The following is a 14,159-nucleotide window of genomic DNA, read 5'->3' on the forward strand; positions in this document are numbered from 1 at the left end:
CTGAACTGACGTAGGGGCTTTTGAACCAGCGGTCAGAGACAACTGAAGTGTCACTTCTGTGCTCTATTGCGCCACATCTACATGTGACTACAGGTTCAACACATTTCTTGTCATGAATTTGCCACAGGCAGGTGTCAGTCAATTTGACAGGCCTCAGTCTCCACCTCAGAATACAACAGAAACACAAAACACAAGCAGCAGTACAAAATATCAAATTCTACAAGTAATATAACCACCAAGTAATTATGCAATACAAGATAAAAAGAATAAGGCTGGCCGTAACAAATGGACACACATTATTCAAGTGAAATCGTTTTTGGATAAAATATATTGCCCATTATTCTATACATTGTTGCCAACTTGAAACATTCATGGGGGAACTACCGAAAAAGTTTCGGAAAATCAAAAAGGAGGGTACAGCCAAGGTGAGTTAAACTGGTATTGTGCAACGGAAAAGTGACTACCTGTCACAGTGCACACGGATGGGGGTGATGGTTCCTCTTTTGCAGAAGTTATCTATTGCTGTACCTTGTTTCATCCCAAGTTTTCACACTGTATCTATTGTTATGAATAGTGTAACATAACAGTATTGGTGGGTCAGGAACAGAATAGGAAGAACAGGCACAGTCGACAGTATTCAATATCGTACACCAGTGTCCTTCCAGAGTCCTCACTCTCTTCTGTTTGCTTAGCAGCTACTGCTCTCTGTATTCACAGACACATAGGGTTTGTTCTTCCTACAGTATTCCTCCACAGACTCTATGCTCTCCGCAGTTCTCCTGCTCCTACAAAGCAGTGTGTTCTTCACATCCTTTCTGAAGTCATCTGACACAAAGTAATAAATAAAGGGGTCTAGACAACTGTTAAGGCTGGCCAAACACAGAGTGGCGATGTAGAAACCATATCAATGCTCAGCAGATAGTAATGAATCACTAACATTATGTTACTGGGGATGAAACACACCAGGAATGTCACCAGTACTGTCACCATTACATTACATTACATTACATTACAGTCATTTAGCAGACGCTTTTATCCAAAGCGACTTACTATAAGTGTATTCAACATAGGTAGGGAACGAAAACTACTAATCACCAGAAGTCTTTAGTGCATTTTCTGCCATCAACATCAAAGTTTTGTGACGGTTCTTTACTGCTGTTCTGTCTACGTTATGTAACATCTTATTCTGCAGGTACCGGAACAGGAGGACATAGGCCACAACAATCACTATGCAAGGAATAAGAAACACAACGGTGGCCATTAACATAAAGTAGTAATAAGGGTACTTGACAGAAGCGAAAGGGTCCTTTATGTCCCATATGGCACTGATATCATGGCAGGTGGTAATATTGAGGGCTATGACTCTAACTGTGTGATCATACTGGTATAGAGGAATGGTGGTGGTCCAGATGAAAACCCAGATGGACACACAGACACCAATTGCCACTTTGTTATTCCCTCAGGTACACTCAGACAGGCAATGAAAAGGATGGAGCAGTACATGTTCCCATAGAAGAATCCCACCAAGACTTTGCACAGCCCCTCTCCATAGATCCAGTCATTTCCATTAAAGTGGTAAGCGATCTTCAGGGGAATCCAGATGACAAAAAGCACGTCAGACAGAGCCAGGTTGGCCATGTAGATCGCTGATGGATGCTTCTTCTTGGTCCTAAAAATAAACACCCACAAAGCCATGGTGTTGGTAGGCAGGCCCACAACAAACACTATGATGTAGAGCAGTGGTGTCCAAAGTCCGGCCCGCGGGCCATTTGCGGCCCGAGGACACATTTTATACGGCCCTTGGCTTCATTCCTAAATTGTATTATGAACGGCCCGCCTGCACCTTCAAAAAAATAAAAACATTAAAAAAGTGAAAGTTGCATTTTCCTCCTTCGCCTCAGGATGGCAAGCACCTTCTCTAGCTCTTGCTTAACCCTAAAACCGAAATAAAGTAACAGTAAAAAGCCCCAAATCCGCCTGAAAACCGCACATTTTCGCCCAAAATCCGCCTATAACCGAAAATGTTCGCGTGCGCGCGCTCTGCACGCGCACATGCTGGCCCTTGGGTGTTTTCATATTTTCTAATTTGGCCCCCTTTGAAAAAAGTTTGGACACCACTGATGTAGAGGATGGGGAGGAAGATGGTGGTCAGATGGCTCGTCAGTGTGTCAATTGTTGCTTTATCCACATGAACTAAGACCTGATCCTGGGGTTTCACTCTAGCTGTTGCATTATCCACACACACGTCCATTATCCACGCACATCCAACTTCTTCTTTCCACACAACTCCTCTATGACCACGTTGTATTGGTCCTCCGATGTCATCCGTTGCATTATCCACATGCTTAATGGAACCGCGACCTTTTTTTCCTATAAGAAAGCAGATATACACAAAAAGTCAACTTTACAGTAGTTTAAATGAACAGAGATAACTTAAAGGGATATTTCACTCAACATGTTTGGGGTCATTTTAACGTCTACTCAGGCTTTTGTGAGCACCCCAGACAGTTTCTAAGTTGCTTGATTCAGTATTTAGACATTTCCTATTCATTTTACCTATATAAACCCATTGTAATTTCAAACTCCATTTTAACCATATTAGTCTCATTGAAAACACATGTCCTTCGTTCGGTGATTGATATTGGCCTTGTAACGAGGGGGGGCCGTGTTTTTTCAATAATTTTTTTCATTTATGTTTTATACTTTTTTTTAATGAAAAACAAAAAGATACAATAAGAAGTAAAATAAAATGAATATGTGAGGGCCCCTCACGTATTAGAAGGACAATACCAGTCACCAGAACCAAGGACAGTGTTTTCGATTAATCTATCATGGTTAAAATGAATGAGTTTATACAGGAAAGGGGCTAATAATATAAATATCAAATATCTAAATATTGAATTAAGCAACTTAAAACTTTGTCTTGGGGTGCACACAAAAGCCTGAACAGACGATAAAATTACCCCAAATATGTTTGAAAGGGAAATATCCCTTCAAGAGCAGTACGACTCAAATTTCTTCAAGTCTTACATTTACCGGTGCATGGTTCAGATGAGTTGGTTCAAGCATAAAAAGAATATCTTTTATCTAGATAGAAATACAAACGTTTTTCAACACATAGGAAAAAGGCATCGTGCTGGTGGTACTTTTCATAATTGAACAGCAACCCTCTTCATTATGTTTCTAGTAACGTTATATGACAATACATTTCATGCTTGAAGATACATTTCATGCTTGAAGATACTTCTCATGCCTCATGCCTGATAGGCTATGCAAAAATAAATGTAGGTTTTGTCTTCATGTGTGGGGTTGTTGTCAAAGGGAAATAGTCATACGTTGTAATACCATCTGGAAAACACAGCATACACATCTGATGTTTTATGTTTGTCTTCTCTTTGTCTAATTATATAGATTATTATTAATATGAGTTGTTGTTGTTGTTGTTGTCTTTCTATTTTCTAAAACAATAATTCTCATTCATACTATGTTTAACATTTATATAAAAAAATTTGAAAGTGTATAAGCTGTCTTAGAGATTGTTTACAGGTTAAATGTCTTGTATATTTTGTGCTTGTTAATGTCTGGGGAAAAAACAGATTGACTTGAACAGAGAGAACATTTCATAGTAACAAAGCAGACAGCTGCATACTTTCTCTTATAGCTGTGTGGGGGGTCCAAATGGCTATAAATCACATTTCTACAACTGTTAGAGGCAGACATGTGTACGTACTGTAGTATAGGATATAGGCCTAGTGTGGGAATTGTATTATTAGGACAAATTTGCATACTACAGTTCAAATTATTATTATTTTATATTTATTTCTTTATTTTTAAATAGTTTCCCAAATTCCACAAACAATACAACTCATAAATATTTGTCCTACAGGTACATAAAAACTGTTAAAATACATTGAAACAACTTCCAGCCTTACCTTTCCGCCTTGACGCATTTGATGTAGAACTCCAGGTCAAAAATAGAATGACCAACAATAATCCAATTGATTTCATGTCTGAGGTCTGTGTTTGTCTTGCTCTTCTCACTAGACTACTGTACCTTATGTATTTTATATAGAAGCCACACCCTGAATGCCAGTATCATGTATCTGTGAGTACCTCCCCATTCATTCTCTCCGGAGCGTGACAATGTGTGTCTACAAGTTTTATCCTGTTTTCAAGAAGAATGTGTTGTGTGTGTGTGTGTGTGTGTGTGTGTGTGTGTGTGTGTGTGTGTGTGTGTGTGTGTGTGTGTGTGTGTGTGTGTGTGCGTGCGTGCGCGCGCGCGTTCGTGCGGTCAGAGCCAATGGGTGGACTCGATTAAACTTGCCAAACTCAAATGCTCCGCATTTTTTCCAGGCCCAAAGTTGAGCAGAAAACAGTTTCAAGGTAGTGAACAGTTTATTTTCAGATTTTCACACTTTAAGAAACCTGTTTAGCAGGTAGGCTGATGTGGTATCGGTTTCAAACATAAGCATGGTGTTTTATATAAGTAATTTTATTTCATCTTGAGTTACAGTACTATTTGGTGGTTAGAGTTGAAAACTAGAAAAAGTGCTCCTCGGAGCACTGCCAGACCCCTAGTGGTTGAAATCTGAAGATCAGAGCACTACGTCACGCTAAGCTTGGCCAATCAAAAAGAGGGACATGTAAGAAAACGTTTTCGTCCATATATTGAGGAAAAGGGGACCGACAAAGCCTCATGTAGGCCTGACCCCCTTTTCGTCCATATATGGATGAAAAGGGGACCGACAAAGCCTCATGTAGGCCTGACCCCCTGGGTCTGGCAATAACTGGTGACATCCCCCATCTGTTCATGCAGGCTGTGATCCGATCAATTTTGCATTCCAAAACACCTAAACCTTTTGTTCCTTGCTCTAGTATTCATGTATTGTGTGTGTGATTGGTGAACAGGGAATAGGGGCTGGGCTTAAATTACCTGACCCCTCCCTTGTTGGCAGGAGGTAAACAGTGTATAAAATAATGTCCTTTATATATGAATGTGCGAGCTGGTGATCAGACCTAAATGGGAATTAGCCAGTCGGGCTGAATAAAATATGCCTTGATTTCAAAACCTTGACTGGAACCCTTTCTCCTTGAACCTCTCCCAGGAAACTAAGTATAGCCGCTCTTGGACCATAAAATATACATCACTGACAGATTAACGTTATGACACGCATGCATAGTCAATCTGACCGCTTATCTCACTCCATCTCTTGGCTGAGTAAAAGTAACGCAAGAGTCAAGTGTTGATACTCTTGGTCAAATATTACCCAAATAGGCCTACAAGTGACAGCTGCTCAGTTAAATTTGCACTTGAGTTAAAGTAGTGGAGTGCTTTTTAACATACTTAAGTATTAGTAAAACTAAATGCTTTTTGAAATACTTAAAGGGATACTTCACTTTAGGGCCGGGGACACATTTAAAAAAAATATTAAAAATAAATGAAAAAAGTTATGGAAAATTCATGGCCCCCTCACGCATTAGTAGGACACTCTAATGCGTGAGGGGGCCATGAATTTTCCATAACTTTTTTCATTTATTTTTAATATTTTTTTTAAATGTGTCCCCGGCCCGAAAGTGAAGTATCCCTTTAAGTATACTAAAGTACAAATTACAAAGTACATTTGCATTTAAATATCAATGCATTGTATTAGAATTAAGGATTTTTAAGACAAAAAATTATAAATAAACAAGATTGGATAGACTACACGCTCACTGACCTGTTGTGAGCTTGTAGATCTTCTATTTTCACTATATTTGAAATAAGGCTCAAGGGCACGGTCACACCGCACTTTTATTTTACCTATGGGGCGGAATCTGCCAATGCTTTTTCAATGACAATCGCGTGGTTTGATGGTCTTGAGCATCTTTCCCTGTGTCGTGCACACCTTGCGTTTATGCGCTCTATACGGCTGCTGGCACATGCCATACCATTCTGGCTGCAAAAAACTGTCGGCCGCGCACAACATGAGTTTATCAGAGGGCAACCATATTTTGGTGTGACCGTGCCCTAAGTGGTAAATTCATAATGTACTTTTTACCCCTTCCTAGAAATGTTGTGGAGTCAAAAGTAACAATATTTCTCTTTGAAATGTAGTGGAGTAAAAGTCATTAGTGTCCAAAAATACGAATACTCAAGTAAAGTACAGATACTCAAGTACAGTACTCAGGTAAATGTACTTTGTTAAATGTCCACCACTGGTAAAAGAGTGGTTCACACTCCCTCTAGGTTTTATAGCAGTGGTTCCCAAAGCTAAGCTCAAGACCCAAAAGAGAAATTTGATGTCTCCCCGGGAACGTGTTGTGAGCTTGTAGATCAGCTATTTTCACTACATCTTAAACGTTTTGATTCTTTTTTTGTATTCATGAAATTCTTTTAAAACGTTATGATACTAAACAGGATAGCCTACGGAGCGCCATCGGCCCCCACCTGAGGGAGAACCAAAACAGCCTTAAAGAGGATCATGGAGGAGGTGAACAGGAACAACCTGACATGATCCATGTACACAGGCACAAGGTTCAAGTTCTTATGTGTGGATGGCGTTTACATCTCTAAGGACCTCACACGGACAACACACCGCTAAATAGAGTGATCAAAAGGGCTCAACAATGTCTGTACAGCCACAGGTGGCCGACAAAGTTCAGCATGAGGTTCTCAGGACATTCTACATTACCATGGAGAGCGTACTGAGGAGCAGCATCAGTGCCTAGCACCACCCTCTATCGTACAGAGCTATAGATTTGTGCGGGCGGCGCGGCACATTAACACAGGTCTTATACAGTATATCAAGGGTTGCACAGAAAAGGCTGAGCTGAATCATCAAACTCACTTGAGGGGGTTCCAGGGTAACCTGACTCTGTCAAATGGAAGAAGCTTGCGACACACATTTTGTTTCACAGCCTAGGGTTTACCAGGCTAGTTCCAGGGGGTCCCCAGCTAAATTAGTTAATATAGCATCAACATCAGTTTTACCACCTTAAACCTACTGTATATGTAGCAGTAGTGCCTCAGAGACTCTGCCTGATGAGCAAAAGAGGGAATTCCCCCCTTTAGGCTAGATAGGTTGGCTTTCCACGTGGGAGACCCGGGTTTGAATTCCGGGCATCATATACATAGGCTATTTGAAAATAGCCGACCTACAAGCTCAACGCATCTTTTTACCCCATTTTCTCCCCAATTTAGTCGTTACTGTTTTCACTTCATGTACGTAAATGACTGACTGTAAATATACTCCCATTACATTAATAGTATCACTGTATGTACATATATGACTGTAAATATACTCCCATTACATTGATATTATTACTGTATGCACATATATGACTGTAAATATACTCCCATTACATTGATATTATTACTATATGCACATATGACTGTAAATATACTCCCATTACATTGATGGTATCACTCCATGGACATGACTGTACAGTGTACATACAGTATGATTCCATTACCATACATTTTATGCACACTGTACATTTTATATCTACTGAGACTGAATACTGTCTTTACTACACAACCTATATTTGATACTTTTACTCCTATTCTTAATAGTGTAAATGCTAGTTGTGGGTATGCTTGCACTAAACTATTTCACTCACTCTTTTGTAAACTTCCACCTTCATGTCAAACTTGTGCAAACCTGGGCATGCCATTATATGTGAAATTAAAAAATATAAAAAAACTAGAAAAGTGTGCCCGGGTTGTCTACCCAGGGCCTGCAAACTGGAAGGCAGTCATAGCCAATTGGAATGGGATCAGAAAAATCTGACTCATACATCTTGATCTCGTGACCCCAGAGATAATGTGTACCAATTTGTGTGAATTTTGGACAAAATCTGTAGGAGTAGGAGCAAAAAGTAGCACAAACCTATAAGTGCCTATAAGTTGTGTCATGGTCCAAGGAATCCAGGGGGATTCTTTTTTTTTTGTATGAATCGGCCTGTTCTAGTGCCACCGTGAGGTTCTTCATTGGCCTAGTGAGAATGTGCGTGCAATGATTTGAGATCAGACAGACAGACAGACAGACAGACAGATATAGAAGTGTGTGTGTGTGTGTGTGTGTGTGTGTGTGTGTGTGTGTGTGTGTGTGTGTGTGTGTGTGTGTGTGTGTGTGCGTGTGTGCGTGTGCGTGTGTGTGTGTGTGTGAGTGTGTGGGTGTTTAAAACAACGTATTGACAGGAACAGATCCAGATGAGAACACATTGAAATCAGCTGGGGCAGTGAGAGCGGGGCATCAAGGCCACTGTGGGGCAAAAAGGCCAAAGTGCAGGGGACACAGCGGACATGGCCTTGATGTAGCCTTGTAAAACAATGGTTCCGGAGACAGGAGTCTGTCTCCTAGCGTGAGGTGGCTTGATGTACAAGTACACCCCCTGGACATGACGCTAGTGTGTCGCAGGGACTTACCCTTGATTCTGAGTGCCAAGCAGGGAGGCATTGGGTTCCATTTTATAGTCTTTGGTATGATCTGGCTGGAGGATTGAACACAGACCTCCCAGGCTCAGAGCGGACACTCTAACCACAAGGCCACTGAGCTGGTTTTGCCAGCAGCTTCTGATCATTACGTGTGTGGGTGTGTTGATGTCGGTACACTCGTCTATGATCCTCATTTATCTCTGTCCTTCTCTTTTCTCCCCCATGTGTCTTCGTTTTGGCCAACTAGGCCTAATCCAATGAATATAAGAGAAAACATAACTAGTTAACAATTGTGCATACAATCCATGAGCCATGTATAACATAACATAACATAGGCATGTTATTATCCCACTGACTTTATTGATAGTCAGTGAGAGAGCGACAGGAAACAGAGAGTAGAGGAGTGACATGCAGCAAACCTGGCTCAGGAATTGAACCAGGGACTTACATGCCAAAACATATGTTACATGACAAAATTTAATAAATCAGTCAACATCAGTTGACTCATTTTGAGTCCTGAGACAGTGAAAGAGAGTAAAAGGAGAATCAGATCCACCAAGGTCTCTTCCTCATGAACAAACAAAGAGCCACTTTCAACTGATATTTCACGTAAAAACTTGTTAGGACGCAACGAGTTTGACCACTGCCAAGTTCGTGTTTGTGCACACGTAGTTACAAATGAGTGTGTGCCAGGGGAAATTAGGAAAACTAATATAGAAACTGAAAGTAAGAAGTGCTCCTCGTTTCACTTTTGTGTGCTGGATTTAGGGAAACTAAAATAGAAAACAGGAGTAAAAAAATGAGTATTTCACTGTTTGTTCACCCCCTGTCTCAGCAGAGGAGGGTCAATCATGTCACCATTGCTAATTAAGGGGCCGAGGCCTTTAGGCTCGGAATCTTATTGCATCTCTACACTTTCAGTACCATTATTATTCTTCCGCCGTTTTTTCTGTCACGGCCTAACCGTGTGGTAACTTTTATGGTAGAGGGCAATATGGTAGAGGGCTATGCCAAACGGCCAAGGCACAAAACTCACAACCATTGGCCAAAGGGTGGCGCTATAGCAATCAATTGAAAAATGCCAACTTTGAACAGGTACAACTCATGCCCTATTTGACGTACATCCATGAAACTTCGATACACGTGTGCGTCTCCTCATGCCTAACAACTTTCAAGGTCTGACTTTTGACCTCTGACCTTTATATCTCCCACCATTTTGAATTATATGAAAAGCAGTTAAAATCTATCTCCTCCTGGGATTTTAGAGCAATCTGCACAAAACTATAAGTGAAAAAATGAAGCTTTTATGAGCCAATGAATATTGCAGTTTTATGAAAATTATTCGTCTGCCCCTATCACATACATGCAGACTCACATTTGTTTGAAACTTTGCAGTAATGTAGAGGGTCATTCCAAATATCACTCAAACCAATCTTACTCCAATTGGCCAAAAGGGGGCGCTATAGCAATTTTTTGAACATGTAAACAGTCATGCCTCGTTTGGCCGACAGCCATGAAACTTGCTTACACTTGTGCATTGACTGATGAGGAACACATCTATCACTTTGACCAGTAAGCTCCGCCTTTGGATTGTCCGCAATTTTTTGCAGTTTGAAAAACACTTAAACCCAGGATTTCTGAGCAATTTGCGTGAAACTATGTCATCTGTGGAATCAGACAACCTCCGTCCAACAAAATATCCCAGATTCAAATAGGTTGGGCTGGTACTGGGACTCCATGACTAAGACTTGTGAACCTTACTGGACCTATCTTGCAGGTGCCAGTAAAGCTGTAGCTGTTGTAACACCATAATGTGATATAAACATATTGTAAACAATTCTATACAACTTTGACTAGTATGATATCATACTAGTCAATGGTGTATAGAATAGTAATACTATATAGTATTACATTTTATGCTGAGCATTGTTGAACATACTGTATTAGCTGTAGCTGTATCATTAGGAATGAGTTCTACTGTTAAATCATTCTATTGTTTCAACAAAATTACATTGTAAGATGCATTGGTTGTTTCATAACATAGTGGCCATATTTGTGATAATCAAATTAGTGTCCTCTAGATAGATTAAATCATAAAGATAAGCATTCAAACATGTTTCTAATTGTAAAAAAACGTGTGGTTCAAACGTTATAGCCAAAAACTTTGTCAGGTGGCGGCCATATTGGATTTGGCCACTATGATGACCCTGAAGGTCGCTGGCTCGGGCACCCTTGCTAAATCATTAGAGCATGCCCTGGGTTACATCTAGGACAAATGTGGTGCTTTTAGATTGATTCGTGCAAAAATATTCCATATGGCCCTGGACTGTATGTTTTTTGTGGTTTCTTTTAGCTGTTCTATCATAAAATATCAATTTAGAAATGCTACACTTTACTATGTTTCCCTAAACAAGTATTCTGAACACTTTTAGCATCTCAGTAAATCTGCAGCTCCAACAGTTTAGCAGATAGAGCCAGGTTGGAAGTAGTGCACCGGTTATGGTCATTTTAAAAAGGGCGTAGTCATTTTCAGGTATTTCGTCCCGGATAGAGAATTAGTCAAAGTTCCTAAATTGTTCCCCGGGGTCATATTAGCCAAGAACAGTTGAGATATTCTCTCCTAAATTAAGTGCATACATATCTTAGCTAGGTCCTCTACTATATTGGTAAATGCTTTGTGAACCACTGATCTTAGTGTTAGTGAAACAGGGGCTCGGTTCATGGCTGAAGGCGAGAGTCTATGATCTTCAACAGACACTATCAGGCTGGATGAAGCCTTATAGATCAATCACTAGTGTGCCTGTGAGTCCGAATGACCGAAGTCCGAATGGTGGAGTGGATGAGGGTTTCCTTTTAGTGCTTTGAAATATTTGCAGAGCAGCAGCTGCAGTACATATGACAATGAAGCAGTAACTGCTAGTATGTGCACTGTTGTGTGAGGTTGTTTTAGAACCTTATCTGACCCAGACTCACTCAGCTAGCTCTAAAGTCTGTCTATTTTCTATTGTCTCTTTTCAACACAGTTTTACTTCCCTAATAAAGTCAGCTACCTCTTGCTGCAGCACAGAATATAACATCTGCTGCGGTAGAGCAGCTCACCACGGATATCCCCCCCCCCCCACACACACACACACACACACACACACACACACACACACACACACACACACACACACACACACACACACACACACACACACACACACACACACACACACACTGAGAACATTTATCAAAGTTGCTTTGGTTGGTTAGTTTATTTCATTTCTTCCGTTGTCTCGTGACAAGAGAAGACACACTCGGGCCACAGACATGGCCTCAATACAACTATTGTCAATTATGATGTTTTTCACCTGGATTTTTACATCAAATGCAATAGCCAATATAAGCACAGCAAGTCAAGGTAAGGCCAGAAGTTATTTAAAATTTTAACTTCAATTTATTTGGATCGAAAAGAAGAAACTCCCGCTCACTGTCTTCAAATGCAAATAAAAGTTTTTTATGGGAAACAACGTATTGGTGTGTTAGACCTTCATCAGTTTATCTTTGCCAAAGATCTTGATGAAGGTCTAACAGACCGAAACGTTGTTTGTCATTACAACTTTTTATTTGCATTTGAAGACAGTGTGCAGGGGTTTCTTCTTTTCAGTGCGTTGGGCCCTCGTTTGGTCTTCTCCTACACACCTGTCGCCTTTGTATAGGTGTGCTTTTGATTTATTTGGCTCCCCATTAGCTCCTACCTTAGCAGCTGCTCTTCCTGGGGTCCACACTGAAATAAAATACATTACATAGCATGAAAACATTTTACATGACAGTATAAGAGAACAGTTAAAAACTTAAAATACACATATACACATATACAATACATTTATACTTTACTGTACCTGTACCAGTGATGGTTCACTCGATTAATGATGGCTCTTTTTGACCACAGACCATATAAACAGAATCACCCCAGAAGGGGGAGGTATATGTAATAGAATAAATGAAAACAGTGAGCTAGTAGATCTGCTATTTTCTCTATTTTAGAAAAAAAAATTAAGTATAAGTTCTGAGTTCCGGTTTCCCACAACTCAGGGTAACAACCTTCTGAGCAGGGCTCAATCTAGAACCAGGCTGTAGCGTATGGAAAGAAATGTAGAACCTGTGAAATACTTTACACATGGCACATTGCTTAGTTCTTGTAGTTGAACTGAGCCATTACTTAACATGGCACACTTGAGTGTCTGTGTGGCATTGGGAAAACTAGTTAAAAACATAAATAAATAAATAAATACTTTATGAACTGTGTGCACCCGGTTAATGAATTACTTAAAGAAATTTTAGTTGTTGTTGTATTCTTGTAAGTTATCGCTGTAAAAACTGACTTTTATGTATGTCTGCTTAATTGAAGTAAAACAGGGACGTGGTTTAATCGGGATTGTGGTGGATCCCCAGGACCAGGACCAGGGCCTAGTTTGTGTGAATAATGCAACAGCTGAAACTCCGTTTATCCAGGTCCTAGTTCGTGTCAAAAAAGCAACAGCTGACACACTGAAGAGTCATCTGACAACCATCTTCCTCCCCATCCTCTACATCATAGTGTTTGTTGTGGCCCTGCCTGCCAACACCATGGCTTTGTGGGTGTATCTGTTCAGGACCAAGGAGAAGCATCCATCAGCGATCTACATGGCCAACCTGGCTCTGTCTGACGTGCTTTTTGTCATCTGGATCCCCCTGAAGATCGCTTACCACTTTAATGGAAATGACTGGATCTTTGGAGAGGGGCTGTGCAAAGTCTTGGTGGGGTTCTTCTATGGGAACATGTACTGCTCCATCCTCTTCATTGCCTGTCTGAGTGTACAGAGGTGCCGGGTTGTGGTCGACCCTTTTTCTGAGCAGAACGGGAGCAACAAAGTGGCAATTGGTGTCTGTGTGTCCATCTGGGTTTTCATCTGGACCACCACCATTCCTCTATACCAGTATGATCACACAGTTAGAGTCATAGACCTCAATATTACCACCTGCCATGATGTCAGTGCCATATGGGACATAAAGGACCCTTTCGCTTCTGTCAAGTACCCTTATTACTACTTCATGTTAATGGCCACAGGTGTGTTTCTTATTCCTTGCATAGTAATTGTTGTGGCCTATGTCCTTATCTTATGGCACCTGGAGAAGAAGAAGAAGACGGTACGTAACGTAAACAGAACAGCAGAAAAGAACCGTCACAAAACGTTGGTGTTGATTGCGACGGTACTGGTGACATTTCTGGTGTGTTTCATCCCCAGTAACATAATGCTGGTGATTCATTACTATCTGCTGAGCATTGGGGAGACTAATAATGGATATGGCTTCTATATCATGACTCTGTGTTTGGCCAGCCTTAACAGTTGTCTAGACCCCTTTATTTATTACTTTGTGTCAGATGACTTCAGAAAGAATGTGAAGAACACACTGCTTTGTAGGAGCAGGAGGACTGTGGAGAGTATAGAGTCTGTGGTGAAACACTCCAAGAATAACAAATCCTCTGGGTCTGGGTCTAGGAATACAGAGCTGTAGAGGAGAGTGAGGACTCTTGGAAGACACTGGTGTACAATATGGCATACTGTCGACTGTGCACTGCCTGTACATCGTATCCTGACCCACCAATATTTATGTTCACCTTGTGACAGTGGGGAAGAATAAATAGGACCCTTTTTTTTCTCTTTTTTTTTTCCATACCCCATCAATGTTTCAAGTTAGCTGAGGTGATACCAATCCT

The 14,159-nt window shown here is 40.7% G+C and overlaps 1 protein-coding gene and 1 pseudogene across 2 annotated transcripts; one reads left to right on the forward strand and one right to left on the reverse strand.

Moving 5' to 3' along the window:
* Window positions 1-437: 437 nt before the first annotated feature.
* On the reverse strand, window positions 438-4,038 carry LOC308078799 (proteinase-activated receptor 2-like; annotated as a pseudogene). Its single transcript, XR_013935039.1, has 3 exons — window positions 3,933-4,038; window positions 1,144-2,370; window positions 438-980 (listed from the first exon to the last, which is right to left on the reverse strand). The product of XR_013935039.1 is annotated as a proteinase-activated receptor 2-like (transcript).
* A 2,568-nt stretch (window positions 4,039-6,606) lies between these two features.
* LOC308078800 (proteinase-activated receptor 2-like) lies at window positions 6,607-13,957 on the forward strand (the record flags this gene model as incomplete). Its single annotated transcript, XM_080420149.1, has 2 exons — window positions 6,607-6,681; window positions 12,914-13,957. 2 exons carry the CDS (start codon window positions 6,607-6,609, stop codon window positions 13,955-13,957), a joined length of 1,119 nt encoding a protein of 372 aa, XP_080276275.1.
* Between the last annotated feature and the right edge of the window lie 202 nt (window positions 13,958-14,159).

This window comes from Gymnoscopelus braueri (genome assembly GCF_963280865.1).
Source record: "Gymnoscopelus braueri genome assembly, chromosome: 22".
NCBI lineage: Eukaryota > Metazoa > Chordata > Actinopteri > Myctophiformes > Myctophidae > Gymnoscopelus > Gymnoscopelus braueri.